This window comes from Macaca nemestrina, chromosome 5 (genome assembly GCF_043159975.1).
Source record: "Macaca nemestrina isolate mMacNem1 chromosome 5, mMacNem.hap1, whole genome shotgun sequence".
NCBI classification, from domain to species: Eukaryota; Metazoa; Chordata; class Mammalia; order Primates; family Cercopithecidae; genus Macaca; species Macaca nemestrina.
Window position 1 is genome coordinate 85,509,759 of NC_092129.1, and position 17,601 is coordinate 85,527,359.

A 17,601-nucleotide genomic window follows, 5' to 3' on the forward strand; every position below is an offset into this window, starting at 1 on the left:
ATTAAAACATCCTAATGATTCTTTAACACTAAAATGACAGCTGTTGTATAGTAAGTTGCAAGAAAAAATAGTACTCTGGACTCTATTTGGGAAAACCAGAATGATATGTTGAAGAGCAAATTATTTTAGAATTTCATTTGGTTATACCAAGAATTTGTTATTCTGTGATTTGGAGTTATATATTCAAATCTTAATTTTTAAAAATTGAATAATGTTTTTTAATTATATAATTGCAGATAGCCTTTATAAAGCTTCTTGGCAATGTGAAGAGTCATTTTTCTTAGTTTAAGTTACAATTTTTGTTAAACGTTTTGAGTATTTCTATGTTAGTTTGGCTTTACAACTCTGTTGAATAGGTTGTTAATAACTTGAGAAAGTTAAACTTTGAGGTAACAGATGTTTGTTACTTTTTTCTCTTTTTATAAGCTATTTGAACTGCTGGGACCTGAAGGACTTGAACTTATTGAGAAACTCCTCCAGAACAGAATTACAATTGTGGATAGATTTCTTAATTCTTCAAATGATCATAGGTTTCAGGTTCTTCAAGGTAAGAATGTATGCAGCGGTCATTGTAATTTAAAGGAAAGATTCGTTGGTTAGCAAATGTTTTTAATGTAATTAATTTTTATTTGGCCTATTATATAATTCACTGATATTACTCTGTTAAATAGATTTTAGATATGGCACATTATGAAAAAACATAAGTGACCTAAATAGGAGGGCAGTGTTTGGGTATGGCAGTTTTTGGTAAAAGTTAAAACTACTTAGAATACACAAATTTTCTTCTTTTATTTTGCATATAGGAGGTACACTTGCAGGTTTGTTACAAGAGTATATTGTTTGATGCTAAGGTTTGGGATATGGGTTCTGTCACCCAAATGGTGATCATAGTGCTTGACAGGTAGTTGTTTATCCCTTTCCCTACTCCCTCTCGCTGCCCTTTTGGAATCCCCATTGTCTCTTGTTTCCGTCTTTGTGTCTGTGTATACCCAGTGTGTAGCTCCCACTTATAAGTGAGAACACGAGGTATTTGGTTTTCTATGTTAATTCGCTTAGGATAATGGCCTCTAGCTGCATTCATGTTGTTGCAAAGGACATCATGTAGTCATGATTAATTGAAACATTCTAAAGCTTCTTTAACTGTAAAATGACAGCTGTTATGTAGTAAGTTGTAAGAAAAATATTACTATGGCCTCAACTCAGGAAACAGAACAATGCATATGTACCATGGTGCATATGTACTGCATTTTTGTTATCCAGTCCACTGTTGATGGGCACTGAAGTTGATTCTGTGTCTTTCCTGTTATGAATGGTGCTGTGATGAACATGTGAGTCTGTATGTCTTTTTGGTAGAATGATTGATTTTGTAGGGGGTGTATACCTAGTGATGGGATTGCTGGGTCAAATGGTAACTGTCTTAAGGTCTTTGAGAAATCTCCAAACTACTTTTCGTAGTGGCAGGACTAATTTACATTCCCACCAACAGTATATAAATGTTCTCTGTTTTCTGTGGCTGAGCCAACATCTGTTATTATTTGACTTTTTAATCATAGCCATTCTGGCTGGTGTGAGGTGGTATCTCATTGTGGTTTTGATTTGCGTTTCTCTGATGATTAGTGTTGATGAGCATTTGTTGGCTGCTTGTATGTCTTTTATTGAGAAGTGTCTGTTAATGTCTTTTGCCCATTTTTTAATGTGGTTATTTGTTTTTTGCTTGTTGATTTAAGTTCTTTATCGATTCTGGATCTTAGGCCTTTGTCAGATACAATTATTTTCTTTTATTCTATAGTTTGTTTGTTTACTCGGTTGACAAGTGATACCTCATTAAACTAAAGAGGTTCTGCATAGCAAATTTTCTTTAAAAAGAAAATACATATATACTTACTATGGGCCAAGTAGTAGTGTAATTTCTCTCCAACTTTTTATTTTGAGAACTTTCAAACCCTGTAGTTAAAGTTACAAGAATAATACAATGATCACTGTTTACCCTTCACGTAGATTCATTAGTCATTGACACTTTGCTCTTCCTAGACCCTTTACACACACACCTACTGTTTAAATTTTTGCTCAACAATGACAGGAAGTTCTGGACATCGTGATACTTTGCCTATAAAATCATTAGCACATGTCTAAGCACAATACAATTATCACACTGAGCAAATTGAACACTGATAGTATCATATATTACATATATTTTTAAATCCCAGAAAAATTAAGAAGAGTTGTCTAGGAAAAAAATTACTTTTATATAAGCTTGACTTAAAACATAGCTGATGTGAAACTCAGGTTTTAAGTGATAAATAGGAAAACAATTTTTTTTTTACCTTTACCACAGTGTTTTTTGCCAGCCTTACAAATAGTTTTGGATTTTAAAAAAGTATATGAGCATAAGAAACTTGGCAACTGTCTTCAAACTATTCAACATCTATTCCTTCTTGCAAGTTACGTCCTCATTTTCTTACATTTATGATTATGGCACTAAAAGGAAATGATAAAAACAGCTATAATTTAAATCTAAAATTTCTGACAGATTTTCTGTTTCTTACAGATTCTCTTGATTACTAATAAATGTTCTCAGAGCCTCAAGTTCCTTTGAGATTGTAAGAAACTTGAAAAATATGAATTTAGCAACTTTGTCTGCAGGTCTCTTCATTCTTTAAGTGTATTGAACACTTCTACTCTGCCTTCATCCAAGAGCACTCCCACCTTGTAGTAGTCAGTTCTCACACTGTAAACAAAGGAGGTTTAATTGGCTCACAGTTTCACATGGCTGGAGGCCTCAGGCAACTGGTAGAAGGTGAAGGGGAAGCAAGGACCTACTTCACATGGTGGCAGGAGAGAGAAGTATGTGCAGGAGGAACTTGCCAAACACTTATAAAACTATGAGATCTCCTGAGAACTCAATCACTATCACTAGAACAGTATGGGGGAAACTGCCCCTGTGATCCAGTCACCTCCCACAAGCTTCCTCCCTTCACACCTGGGATTATGGGGATTACAATTCAAGATGAGATTTGTGTGGGGACACAAAGCCTAACCATATCACACCTGTTGAATAGTATATAATCAGAAATTGCAGTAAGCCAGCAAGGTTTATGAGCATCTAAAATGGGTGTCTGCCGAGGAAAATAAATGAGTTTAAATATCTAGTCCTGCAATGTAAATTCTGAGAATTTGGTATTTCATTTTGTCAGTCTCCTAAATATTAATAAAGAGATATTTACTGATTCTAGCTTTTGTTTTTGAGACAGGCCCTCTCCCTCTTGCTCAGGCTAGGGAGCAGTGGCACAATCAGGGGTCACTGCAGCCTCAACCTTCTGTGCTCAAGCTATCCTCCCATCTCAGCCTCCCGAGTAGATGGGTCCACAGGTGTGCGCCACCATGCCTGGTTAATTAAAGAAAAAAACATTTTTTTTTTTTTTTGGTAAAGATGAAGTCCCCCGTGTTGCCTAGGGTAGTCTTGAACTACTAGCCTCAAGCAGTCCTCCCACCTCAGCCTCCCAGAGTGTTTGGATTACAGGTGTGAGCCACAGTGCACAGCCTGATTCCAGCTTTTAATAGTAGTAATTTATTAATGTAAAGTTTAATATAAGTCCAGCTTTACATATTTTTTGGAAACTGTAGATGATGAGTTTTATTTATGTTTATTATGTTGATTTCATAAGTTTTATTCTATTAGGATAGCTTCTTAGAATCAATACCCTTTTCGTATCAGTGTATTCTGACATTGCTATAAAGAAATACCTGACACTGGGTAATTTATAAAGAAAAGAGGTTTAATTGGCTCACAGTTCTGCAGGATGTACATGAAGCATTAGTAGCTTTTGCTCCTGGGGAGGCCTCAGGAAGCTTCCAGTCATGGCAGAAGGCAAAAGGGGAGCAGGCATCTTACATATCAGGAGAAGGAGCATGAGAACAAGGGGGAGGTGCTACACATTTTTAAACAACTGTTCTAAAAGGATACAAGCCTGTACATAGTTCTTCAGAATAACTTTGTGTTAGAATTACTGTTAAGGATATTCATTTCATTTTTGCATGTCAGTCTCTACAGTTAACCTAACCCAGCAAGGAGAACCATACATTTAAACATTCACTGCTTTACAACTTGATTTTTTGAAATAGCCTATTATACTCAGCCTTACAGGATTCCAGTATGTTCTAATTAGGACCTTTTAAGCTTTCTATGAGGTAGACATATTTTCTTCTTGTAATTTTAATTTTATTTAGATGATCATAAGTATGTATAGTATTTTGTTACTGTCACATTTGCTTAAAATGTTAATTACATTACCATAGCATTTAGTATGTCACCTAAAGTATTTACAGTTTTATGCTTAAAATCTTTAACATTCGTTTCTGATAAACACATTTTTAAACATTCGGCTCGATATCTGTGTTGCTGATTGTGTAATTTTGCAGATAAGTTAACTTTTATGAAGAGTTCAGAGTACATGTAAAAATTGGCAGAATGTTGCTTTCTTTTTCTAACACTGAACGCTAATTATAAATTCTGTTATAGTAGGTATGTAATACTTAATTGGAGAACAAGAAATAAAAAACTTAGGAAAATGCTTATTTCAGAACTGTAAAATTTAGTCCTAATATAGATGAGATTTTATTTTATTTCATAATTCTGAGACATATTTTCCTTTTTAAGGCTTATAAAGCCATTGTAGAAGTTTTCCCTATGATTGAGATTTTAATGACTTATATCCAGAATCATGTAATGGATCAGTAACAATTGTCTGAGAATTGTGAAGATTCGACTTAGAATGAATTAGAAAGCTAATTTTCCCATCTTGATGCTATGTTTAATTCCTTCTCTGTTCTGTATTGGATGTTGGAATATGATAAAATAATTTGCACTGTGCTCTGTCAGGGTATGGACCAAGTTTCATTCTTCATTGTCCTCCTAGCCTAGCTGCAGTGGCTAGAACGGAGTAGGACCTCAATGCAATAAATGCTTATTGACTTGGATTACTTTCAGCTACATTCCTTTTAGTTCCTTTAGAACTTCAGTAAGTGAAGATACTGTTTCTGTAAAGATTTAAACAAGCACAGAAGGTAATCCTGTTGGAAGAAAATTTTTGTTGAATTTTGAATTGACCAAACCACAGACCTAAAGTGTACTTTGTAAACACTGAGATTTAATTCACTTGGTTTTTCCATTTTTTAAAAAAAACTGTGTTTCCGTAAAAAGGTGGACTATACTTTTGCTTTATTTGCTTTAGTCATTGTCTCAAATATGTCTTGAACTACTGCCAATAAATTTTATGTAATCTATAAATAACTAAGTAGTAACATATGTGCAACTTAACTGCTTAAGGTCTATTACATGGAGAAAAGTTATTTCTAATAGGGAAAGAGTTTGTTTTTTTACTATATTAACAGTAAACACTAATTAGTATTGATAATTATTATATTTATTGAAATTATATAAACAAATAATTTCAAATGATAAAATTGAATTTTTAGGTTCCTAATGTTATATGTAAGAATTTTTAATGTGAATGACATTGAACTGTTTAGTCTGTAGGAAGAAAATACTACTGACTTTTCTTAAACTACCATGTAATTTTATTTAGATACTGTGATTTTTAAAAACTCACCTTAAAACATGTAATTGAATGTGCCAGCTTTAAAAAATGAACTGTTAGAGCATTATATGTTGTGGGGTGGAGGAAGGAAATGGTTTTCATGAAGATTAAATCATATTCAGATTTATAAAACGTTGTGTGTCTTACATTTGCTTCTTAGACAATTGTAAAAAAATTTTAGGAGAAAATGCTAAACCCAATTATGGTTGTCAAGTCACTATTCAGTCTGAACAAGAAAAGCAGTTAATGAAACAATATCGCCGTGAAGAAAAAAGAATTGCCAGACGAGAAAAAAAGGCTGGAGAAGATTTAGAAGTTTCAGAAGGACTTACGTGCTTTGATCCTAAGGAATTGCGGATACAGAGGTAATAAAAGTCAGAAGCTGAAAAACACTTGTGTTGTAATTGCTGCTTTTACATATCATTATCATTTTTTAGTTTAGTCTCAGCAGTATAGATGATTTTTACTTAAAGTCACATTTTCTTCATAGAAGTTTGTTTTATGAATACCTGATTTTCTGGGATAAGAAAGCAATGGTCTGCTTAATTATAATATTCTTGGTCACATCCAGGTAGATAAGAAATTTAGATTATAGAGGTAAGAAATTTAGATTATAGAGGTAAGCTATTTTTAGGTGCTGTGTACACACCACTAGGTTAAGATTTATATAGCTTACATAAATTTATTTGAGATACATTTTATTTCTATGCTTAACGTACCTTTTTAAAAATGTTGTTATTTAGAAGTAGGAGAAAAATGAAATATAAGCATTATTTTACTTGATTCTTTAAATACTGAAACACATTTCAAAAAAGAAATGTATACCTTGTTAAATAAACATCTTTGAATTGTGAAAAAACAAAATTAGAAAGAACAGTAAATCAAACTTACCAGGTGGTGTTATCTATAAATAATATCTGAAAATGTGCTGAATCCTATTTTGTCACCCAGAAGATTTCAGGATTCCTAAAATCTTCCTTTGTGTAGTTTAATTTCTTCTTTTTTATGGTGGAAGGCTACCTCCCAATATTTTTTATAATTACATTGTTTTATTGTATGCATTACCTTTAAACATAAAAATTTCAAATTAGGCCTATTTTTATATTTACAGAGAGCAGGCACTTCTGAATGCTAGAAGTGTTCCAATTCTGAGCAGGCAGAGAGACGCAGACATTGAAAAAATACATTATCCCCATGTGTATGATTCCCAGTCTGAAGCCATGAAAACATCAGCATTTATTGCTGGTGCAAAGGTATGTCATTGTTATATAACTACTGTTGAATAATATGTCTATTCTAAAGAAATGATGTGTAGATTTTCCCTGTTTCCTTCATGAGTCTAACACTAGTTGACTATGCTAAATTTTATTTTAAAGTATTGGGGAAAATGACGTAATGTGGTGTATGTAAAGCTCCTGACATATAGTAGATATTCAGAACATATATGTTTCCCTCCCTTTTATTATTTATGCAGTTTGTATTTTTGAGTTTTATCAGTTGCCTCGCTGCTTGGCTAAACTTTATACTGTATGTTGTACATTTTCCTAATTATATGAATACATTTGTATTCAGGTGTACCATCTGATTAGTGTATACTTTAAGATTTGTCAACATACTGTGGCCTGTGTGTTACGTAAAATACCTGATATGTTAATGCTTTGTGTGAGTGGTTTTTTGCATTTGTTTTTGTTTTATTTAGATTTGTTTTCTTTTAAATTAGCTAAGTTTATTTACCAGTGCTTTGTTATAAAACAAGTGGTGTTTTCTCTCTCTCTCTCTCTCTCTCTTTCTCTCAAGAATATTTACCAGAGCAAGTGTTTTATTTTTTATTATTACTGGATTTTTATTGTTGATGTTTGTAGATGATTTTGCCAGAAGGGATCCAAAGAGAAAATAACAAGCTTTATGAAGAAGTAAGGATTCCCTACAGCGAACCAATGCCACTCAGCTTTGAGGAAAAGCCAGTTTATATCCAAGACTTAGATGAGGTGAGATGAGCCTTTTACAGAGTTGATAGTTTTGAGCCTTGGTATGTGGTATGAATGAATTTATACTGGAAAAATTGTTTTAAAACATTATTAGTTGGCAAATATAGTACAGACATACATAGTTGGTTACTAGACAATTATAGTAGGAGAGTTTAAATTTAAAAAAATATACACTATATCATACATTAAACAAATGTGTGTATATTTTTGTGCATATATTTCTGTGTTTCATGTTTTTTTTTTCAGCTAAGATTTTGGTTTAACTTATGTACACTGATTTAAATAAGATGTTAAAGGATTTATTTATTGTATTGATTATATCAAATGATCAACCTATAGTAAAATAGAATACATAGGGGGGGCGCAAATTCTAAGTAGCTTTAAGAATTTATTTTTTCGGAATTTTTAAATTTTGAATTATGTTTGACCTGTGGAAAACTGGCATGAATATTACTATCTTTATATCCTTTACTTGGATTCACCATTTGTTAAAATTTTGTCACATTTGCTCTATTTCAAAATATAACATTTTAGTTTATGTTAAAGTATTCATATTATTGAAAGTTAATCTTTTCCTATCAAAATTAAGTTGCTGTGGTTTTTCAGATATGTTCTTATAGAATCATTCGGAAATAACAAAAAATAAAGGCAAGCAAAAACAGCAGCATAAAGCATCATAAAGAATACTCTAGCCTGGGCGACAGAGCGAGACTCCGTCTCAAAAAAAAAAAGAAAAAAAAAAAAAAGAATACTCACAGCCAACCAAAATGAACTTCATTCTGTGTATAGGTGTCCATATGTATTTTCTTTTACAAAATGGAATTACATCATACCTACTGTTTTGTGTGTGTATATATAGTTATATGTGTCTTTCTGTATCAGTGAACATATTTCTGCAGTATCAATTTATCACTACATACTATTCCATTTTATGCCTTTATTCTAAAATAACTTATTGTTATAGTTTGAAGTTGTTTTTTACAGTAAGTTTTTATAGTAGAATAAAATTCTAGTTATATCTTGTATATCAGAAGTACTCGTAGAACTTTTTAATAATCCAAGTGCCTTGCTACTATTTAAGTCCTAATCTCTTTGAAGAGGTCCAGGTAACAATATTTTGGGAATGATTTTTTGAAGCTCTATGGGTGATTCTAAAATACAGCCAGGACTGACAGCCAATAAAATTAAATAATTATAATACAATTGTTATAAACCTTATCAATCATTATAAGCAGTATCATCAAGATTTATTAAGTTTTATGTATTAAATATTTAATATAAATTTTTTTTTTTGAGAAGGAGTTTCACTCTTGTTGCCCAGGCTGGAATATAATGGTACGATCTCGGCTCACTGCAACCTCTGCCTCCTGGGTTCAGGCAATTCTCCTGCCTCAGCCGCCTGAGTAGCTGGGTACAGGTGTGCACCACCACACCCAGCTAATTTTTGTATTTTTGGTGGAGATGGGGTTTCGCCATCTTGGCCAGGCTGGTCTTGAACTCCTGACCTCAAGTGATCAGCCCACCTCCACCTCCCGAAGTGCTGAGATTACAGGCGTGAGCCACCACACCTGGTCTAAATCTAAATTTTTAAAAAAGCATCATTGACATTTATTTAAATTAATAATGAATGAAGCAGGCTTTTTAACTTTTCTATCATAATTATTTCTAAATAAGTATTTTGTTCATTTTTATTTGGATTATTGGAGTAAAAGAGTTTTTCTGAGTAGGTTAATTCCCTCTGCCACTGTAGTGTCCATATCTTATGTAATCTAATATATTCATAGACTCTGTGGATTAGGATGTGGAGATTTTTGGTGGGCATCATTATTGTGCCTACCACACGTGTTGTAGATGACCAGTTTTTTTTTTTTTTTAACTATTCACCTATTGAAGGACATTTATTTTACTGATAGTTTTTGGTGATTACAAACTGTATTCGTCTGCCATAAAAAAGACCACAGACCAGGTGACTTAAAGAGCAGAAACCGATTTTCTCACAGCTCTGGAGGCTAAAAGTCACAGATCAGGTGGTTGCTAGCAAATTTTGTTTCTGGTGAGGATTTCTTCCTGGCTTGCAGGTAGTTACCTTCTGCCTTCTTCTTGTGTTCGCACATAGCCTCTTTTCTGTGTGTGTATGAAGAGAGACCTCTGGTGTTTCTTCCTCTTTTTTCAGGGTCCCCAGCCCTATCAGGTTAGGACCCCACCCTCATGACTTCATTTAACCGTAATTACCTCCCTAAAAGTCCTATCTTTAAAACAGTCACATTGAGGGGTGAGGGTTTCAGCATACAAATTTTGAAGGGCATAGTTCTTTCCATAACACAGATAAAGCAGTTATAAACCTGGTATGCAGGTTTTTGTGTGAATATAAGTTTTCATTCTGTTTAATAAATGTCCAGGAATGCATTTCCTGGGTCATATTGAAACTGCATGCTTAGGTTTTTAAGGTACTACCAAACTGTTTTCTAGAGTGACTGTATCATTTAACATAGCCATGAGCAATTTGATGATATAATCCAGTTTCTCCACATACTAACCAGCATTTGGTGTTGTCACTGTTTTTTATTTTTATTGTAGCCACTTATATTTGTATTTTTATATATTGTTTATATTTTTATTTTAGCCATCTGATTGTAGTGATTTCTCATTGTGGTTTTAATTTGTACTTTTCTAATGGCTAATAATAATTGGGGAGTAATACATTTAAGTGAAATTTGTCATTATAAGTAAGTAAACCATTTGCTGTCATATTACTGTAGATATTGATCCTGCCAGACATCATAAGCTTGAGTAATAATACAGACCCCAGGAGGAAAAACAGACATTAACAGAATGTCATATGGTTTAGTAGATGTTTCTTTTGTCTTGGATCTTTTTTTTTACCAGGTAGGATCTTGTATGTGTCAGAGAAAGTGCTATTGAAGATGAAGGTCTGTCATTTTTCACTGAGATCATAATTGCATGCTATTCCTAACTGTCCTAAGATGCTTTTATGTCCTTTTACTGACTGTCACATTGGATAAGTTTAATAACTTCTGTAATTTGATCAAAAACTTAAGGATAATTTTAAAATTTTAGAATCACATGCAAAAATACCATTAATGTCATTAAATGGGTTTTGTACTTTCTTGGAAAGGGAACAATGTAAAAAATGTAGATGCGTCTCTTGATTCGTCAAGAGTCACTCAGTTGGAACTTTTAGAAATCTAAGTCAAAGCAAGCAAAGGTGACAATTTATGCCTTTTCTACCTGGATTGTCCAGAAGTAAAACTGCCTGTGTGCCCAGCTTGGACATATAGGCTCAGATGATGTCATCAGATTTTTTTCTCCTCTTTATTTCTTTTTCTTTCTTTATCTCCATTTCCTTTTTTTTCTTTTTCCTCCCCTCTTTTCCTCCTTTCTCTTACCCACCCCCTTTGGTGTTTCTCTTATGATTTTTCATCCCCTGATTCCCAGATAGGCTTTCTCCATATTACCAGGGAAAAATGTATGGCAGCAGCAGCAAACATAACTGTTTCTCCATACTATAGTCCCAGAAGCAATGGGGATTTTTTTCTAACCAGTTCTGCCAGGAAAACAAAAAAACCTCCTAGGATGAACTCTGATTTTCCTGACTTAGGTCACCAGTTCATTTCTGAACCAATTCCTTTCCCTGTGATGTGATGTGAGTGAGGTTCTTACTGACACACGGCTGCTCACTTGTGTATCCTCGTTATCAGCTCCCCATGAGCCACCAGGAGTCAAAGGGGAGTTTCCCAAAGGAAAGGAGGGTGCTAATATTACCCTTAAAAGTAGGATGAGAAAGATGCTAAGAAGACAGAAGTATGTCTTTGATATTTTTGGTGAGAAACTCAGGTTTACTTCTTTGTTGGTGTTAAATATGTTGATTTCTGTCTATTTCTACAGTTGGGACTTCGATTTTTTAAGAGTCAGTAGAGTGTTGTTCAGCAAAAATGGGCTACTGACCCAAAGATAATACTTGGTTTAGAAAAGTAATATAAAAGATGCGTATAATATTTCATTTTAAAATTTAAGAAAATTGAGTCCTATAAAATCTGATTGTAAAGAATTTAAGTTTTCTATGAGCCTAGCTTCTTGAATCCTGTGCTTATAGGCGAAGTTCTGGGAAAATAAAGAATAGAGTATTATCTCTGATATTAAGTTACTCACTGTAGTGTATCTGTTCCATTTCCATGGACATAAGTGGTACAGTTGGGTTATGTTGTACAAAGTTCTATGGCAGCCGAAAAGGCAGACTAAAGAGATCAAGGAAGAAGCTTTCATGAAGGATAATGTTGAAGGCATACACTTTTGCCAGATAGACAAAGCAGGTAGAGGTGTATGCCAAACAAAGGTTGTTGCATGAAATTGCTGTTACCTTTGGACATCAAGCCCTTCAGTCTTATTAGCATGTAGGCCATGTGTGGAGAGTGCCAGGAAATGAGTCTGAAAGAAGACAATTGCCTGCACATGAAGGGCTTTGAAAGACCATACTAAAAAGTTTAGACTCAATATTGTGGGAAATAGGAGAGTAAATGATCAGGTGTTTTCACTTAAAGGAATTGCTCTGGCTGCAACACAAAGTTGAAGGTTAAGAGTAGAACTGCTGCAATAATTCAAGGAAGAAAAGCTACAAGCCTAAATTAAGAAAGGGGCAGCCTATATATACAGAGGACAACTGAGAGAAATTTAGCTGCTAGTGTATGTAAGACCTGATGACTGATTAAATAGGAGGGGATAAGGCAGAGAGAAGAGTTTAGAATGAGATATAGGTTTTTTGTTTTGAGCAGTGTTGGTGAGTGATAGTGCCATTTACTAAGGTGAGGAATAGGAAATAGGAAAAACTTCTGTGCATGTTCAGCATACAATGTTGGTTAGGAGCAAGACCCCTGAATCTAGGCTGAGTTTCAGTCTTCACTATCCCACATTCTGTCTGCCAGACTTTAGGCAAGTTGCTTACCTTTCTGCAACCCATGATTCAAATTGCCAGGTGAGGCTAGGCTTGTATCAAGGAAATTTAGTATTTGCCAAATTAAATTAGAAATTTAATTTTTGCTCCATTTAATTTGTGCCACATTTGTGTTTCCTTCCTCTTGAAATTTATGAAATCATCTTTGCTATGATGTCTGTAAATTTTAAAAAATGGTAAATTCAATTTTTAGTTTCAAACTTCATAATTTATTAATATTTACTGATATGATCTCTTAAAAAGGCTGTGATTTCAAGGCCATGGTTCTGATGAAATTGATGGCATGTGTGACAGTATAGTAAACAGCCTTGTGGGATGCTTTAGAAAAAGGCTTTTTAATTTGGGGAATGCCTGGATTTTAGTGACATTTCATTATCTTCAAAGTGATCTCATGAAAAGGATCCATACTCTGAAGTATTTTTCTGGATGCTTCTGTGACTTTCTTGCCTTCGTGATTTGATTGAATCAAAGTATGTTGATATAACAAAAAGACATGGGGAGCCAAATAGTCCAGGTTTGTCCATTTGTTTGCTCAATGATGTTATTCAGAACCCAGCTTGTTGATGTCATTCTACTCTCCTATCCTCATTTTTTTTGGCTTTTCCTCAAATTAACTCTCATCATGACTGTTATTCCAGGGTCACTGTGCAAAAAAAGTCCAGTAAGAAATAAGGACTGCATTTTCTTGTGTCTATTTTAAGAGTGAGGAAGTATTTTCCAGGACTCAAGGGAAACAAGTTTGCCATGTTTGGCTTGGTGAAACACATGATTTTGTCAAAGAGGCCAGATTTTTCTGAATAAAAACATGGATTTTCATTAGAGAAAACAAAATGAAACAGTGATTGTGTGTGGACAACTAACACTGTCTATTATAGGATGTGTCAGAACAAGGTTACTGGGATCATTGTAGGCTATGGCTGTTAATGAAGACTTCTTGTAGAACATGAGACTTGTATTGTTTCTTGACTGCTTAGTCTGTGGGCATCGATCTTCATCTGAAACAGTGATATCAACTAAACAATTGTTTCCTTAATAGAGCTGTTTTGGGGCATACAGAGAAAATAATAACTCTTGACTTCATGTTGCAAATTTTGTATGGAACTGTCATGAAATGTTGGGGATTATGTCTTATCTGTGACATTTTTTATAGAGAATCTTCAAAATTAAGTTTTGTATAAAAACCTGGTGACTGTCAAGAAGGCCATGATTTCATGTGTTAGAGTATTATTTAGAGTGCAACTATGGAAACTGTAAGGAAAAGCTTTTAAAATTCTCAGTTTATTCTTGAAAGTAATTGGGGATTTTTGATACATTCAGTGTGGTACATGCTTTTAATAATTATTATTTTCTGTTTGGGGTATCAATAGATGCTTAATATGTTTAAAAATGATATATTGGATAATCTTCCTTATAAAATTATAAATAAGATTTTTATCAATTTTTGACTCTCAGCAATTATTTAAATTATTAAAAAAATAATGTTTACTTGTTATGAAAATGCTTTATCATTCCAAACTATGAAATGCTCAAGTCTCATTTGAGGGGAAATACTGTCTGTCTATGCTTTCTAAGTAAGAATTCATTTTGTCTGTATGCCCAAAACCTTTTCAGGATTGCAGTACTGTATAGTCTACTGGGAACACTTGCAAACAGATAACTAGAAAAGGGCACCAGCTGCTTCAAAAATACCTGCTAAACTACAGAAAAAGTTATAACTAACATCTGCCTCTAGGAGTAATCAAAGAAATTGTTTTCTTTACAACCTACGCTTTATTGATTTTATAGCAGGAAATTAGAATGGAGATTAAAAACGTAAGAACATTGAACTGTCCCAGAATGATAATTTTAGAACTTGAATGAATTCAGAAATCTGAAAATTAAAGAATTTAAGTTATATTGTGGAAATTTCAAATCGCTTTAGAACTGGATTTAGTCCATGTCTTTCAATATGTCAGTGAGTTGTGGTTTCACAGACCTACAACAATACACAGAAATATTTGATACTTACAGGTTGCTATTTATAGATTTTCTTCTTGTTATTTGGTTTGAAAGTACATATATATTGGTTATTGGTCATCAGTAATAATTTCTGAGCTCATGATTGATGCAAAGCATTGTGGTAGGAGTTACGGTGGATACACAGAGGTTTAGAACTATGATCCTGGCTTTAAGGAGCTTGCTATCCAGTTAGGTAGGACTGATGGGAGTTTACCCCATCACCATCTGCACATTTTGTGACACAAATCAAGTTAAATTATGCCTCTGAGTTTCAGTTTTCTTTTCAGACTATTTATTTTGATGATTACATGAGTTAGCACAGAGAAAATGTATAGCTTTTTTTGTGATATACTTTAGGTGATCAGTAAATTCTCAGCACAAGAAATGCCTATATAAACTGTCCCTTCAGTTAATTTCTCACATGGATAGCTGAGTTTTGTTGTTTAATCTGGGAACCCTTCATATAAACATCATATAAACCCTGGCATATCACGTCCACCTTGACAGCAAGAGGTTTAGAGAGGACATGTTTAAATTTGATCCAGTGGTGCAAATATCAAAGTGGTTAACTAAACATAGGTTGCCTCATATAATTTTGGTAAATTTTAAATGTACCAGGGAATCAGTATGTAAAGGGATCTCAATGAATTATTAAGCAATTGGTATAATATCATGTTTTGTTACACAGCTTTCATGATTTCTTCCCCTAAATGTTTTGCTTGTCCCTTCAAATCTTTACATATTACACAAGAAGTTCAAGCAAAATATTTTTCTTATAGGGACCCCTTCTAAACCTGTATGTTTTTAACAGAAATTTTTCTGAGTAAAATATACATTGTTCTTTCCAGAGTAGATTATATTAAATTATTAAACATAGATGAATCAGAAAACCTATTCACTGTGTTGTGAATGGGTGGGACATTTGATAATAATTCTCAGTTTTGCTTATACTTAATAGACACCTGGGAACTGTTAAGAAATGTACAAATTATTATTTCCCACCCCCTGGCGAATGAATGAAAATCTCAAGTGTTGACCAGCAGCCCCTACCCTGAGCATGAGGAACCTGTTTTTAAAAGCACTGGCCACAAGTATACATATGTAACAAACCTGCACGTTATGCACATGTACCCTAGAACTTAAAGTATAATAATAATAAAAAATAAATAAATAAATAAATAAATAAACCAAAAATAAAAAATAAAAAAAAATAAAAGCACTGGCCTCAGTGCATCCTTTGAGCTCATCTCCAGTTGTCTGTAACTAAGTCCTTCCCCTACTCTTTTGAGTTGTGGGTTCAGTGTATTTGGAAAGCTTATACTTTGAACTTCAGATCTCATGTGGAGAAACATAAGAGTCAACGGGATTTATAAGATACTTCCCTAGATTTAAAGATAAGGTGACCAATCATATATATAAATGGCCTCCCCACCAAATTCTTTTCTCTGCCTGCCCTCCTGTCCTCCCTGTCTTCCTTCCTCCTGTCCTTTCCTCCCCTCATTTTGTTGTGTTGCTTTATTTTTTGTTTTGTTTTTGATGTCTTTTTTGAAAGCCAGGTGTATTAAAATATCATTTGACTACTATAAAATATACTCTTTTGGGGGTATAGTGTAGTAGATTTTGTAAATATCAACACAATCAAAAACAACATTTTCATCATGTCAAAAACTTTTCTACTGCCTCTTTTACCTCTTTCCCACTACTCCCAGTTCCTGCAGACCACTGGTCTGTTTATTTTCCCTATGGTTTTGACTTTTCCAAAATATCATATAAGTATCATACAATTCCTTGTGTAATGCTTATGTATACATCATATAAGTTACTTGTATAATATCATGTAAGCGTCATGAATATTTTGAATCTGGTTTCTGTCACTTAATGTAATATATTAGAGATTCATCTATATTGCTGTATGTTTCAGTACTTGTTTTTTTTTTTCATGGCTGAAATGTATTACATTTTGTGTCTGTACTTCAATTTTTTCATTCTCCATTTGAAGTACTTTTAGCTTGTTTGCAACTTTTGCTGATTATGACTTAAACTGCTATAACTGTTCGTGTGCAGTTATTTGTTTGAACATGTATTTTTGTTTTCCCAGGCTAAATGGGAATGGAATTGCTAAATTGTACAGTAAATATGTATTTGTCTTTGTAAGAAACTGGCAAACTGTTTTCCAAAATGAATGGAGCATTTTGTATTTCCAACAGCAATGTATGAGTATTCCAGTCACCCTATATTTTTGTCAGCACATAATATTGTCAGTTTAAAAATTTTTAAACATTTTACTTAGTTGTGTAGTAGTACCTCATTATGGTTTTTGTTTGTGTTTCCCTAATGACCTATAATGTTTAGCAGCTTTTTGTGTCTTGACTTGTCACTCTTCTCTGGTGAGATTTCTGCTTACATAATTTGTCAAGTTTTTAATTGGGTGATTTGTTTTCCTGTTACTGAGGTTTGAGAGTTCTTTGGGTATTCTGAATACAGTCCATTTTCAGATGTGTGTTGGTAATATTTTCTCCCATTTTACGACTTGTTTTTTCATAAAATGTCTTCAGTGGAGCAAATGTATTAGTACCCTTGAAGTTCATTCTATAAACGAAAAAAAACTCGATTATGCTTTTTGGTCATATGTAAGCGATTTTTCCCTCATGCGAGGTTATTAAGATTTTCTTCGTAATTTTCTTCTGTAAGTTTTAAAGTTGTAGCTCTTACATTTAGATATATAATCCATTTTTAATTAGTTTTTATGTATGATGAAAGGTAAGGGTCAAGGTTTTTGTTTGTTTTTACATACAGCTGACCAGTTTTTCAGGCACCATTTATCGAAAAGATTTCTTTCTACAGTGATTTGTTTTTGCACGTTTGTTAAACGTTTGTTAAAAATCAGTTGACCATATACATACATGTGAGCTTATTTTTGATTTCCTGCGTGTCTCTTCTTTGCCATGCTGTCTGGATTACTGAAGCTTTATAGGAAGTCTTGAAAAAAGGTGTTAGTATTTGCTTAGTCTGTTTCTTCGATTTTCCATATGAATTGTGTTGTTTTCTA

General features: G+C 33.4%; 1 protein-coding gene across 9 annotated transcripts in view; it reads left to right on the forward strand.

Moving 5' to 3' along the window:
* The window catches only part of LOC105499065 (activating signal cointegrator 1 complex subunit 3), a 371,359-nt gene that overhangs the window by 79,696 nt on the left and 274,062 nt on the right, over window positions 1-17,601 (forward strand). For all 9 annotated transcript variants that reach the window (XR_011623509.1, XM_011771486.3, XM_011771484.3 and 6 more), the window contains 4 exons: window positions 427-547; window positions 5,758-5,962; window positions 6,709-6,850; window positions 7,460-7,585. Coding sequence is in view for 8 of the 9 variants with exons in the window: in XM_011771486.3 (XP_011769788.1) it covers window positions 427-547; window positions 5,758-5,962; window positions 6,709-6,850; window positions 7,460-7,585 (594 nt within the window). In the remaining variant the exon portion in view is untranslated. The remainder of the gene's footprint in view (window positions 1-426; window positions 548-5,757; window positions 5,963-6,708; window positions 6,851-7,459; window positions 7,586-17,601) is intronic.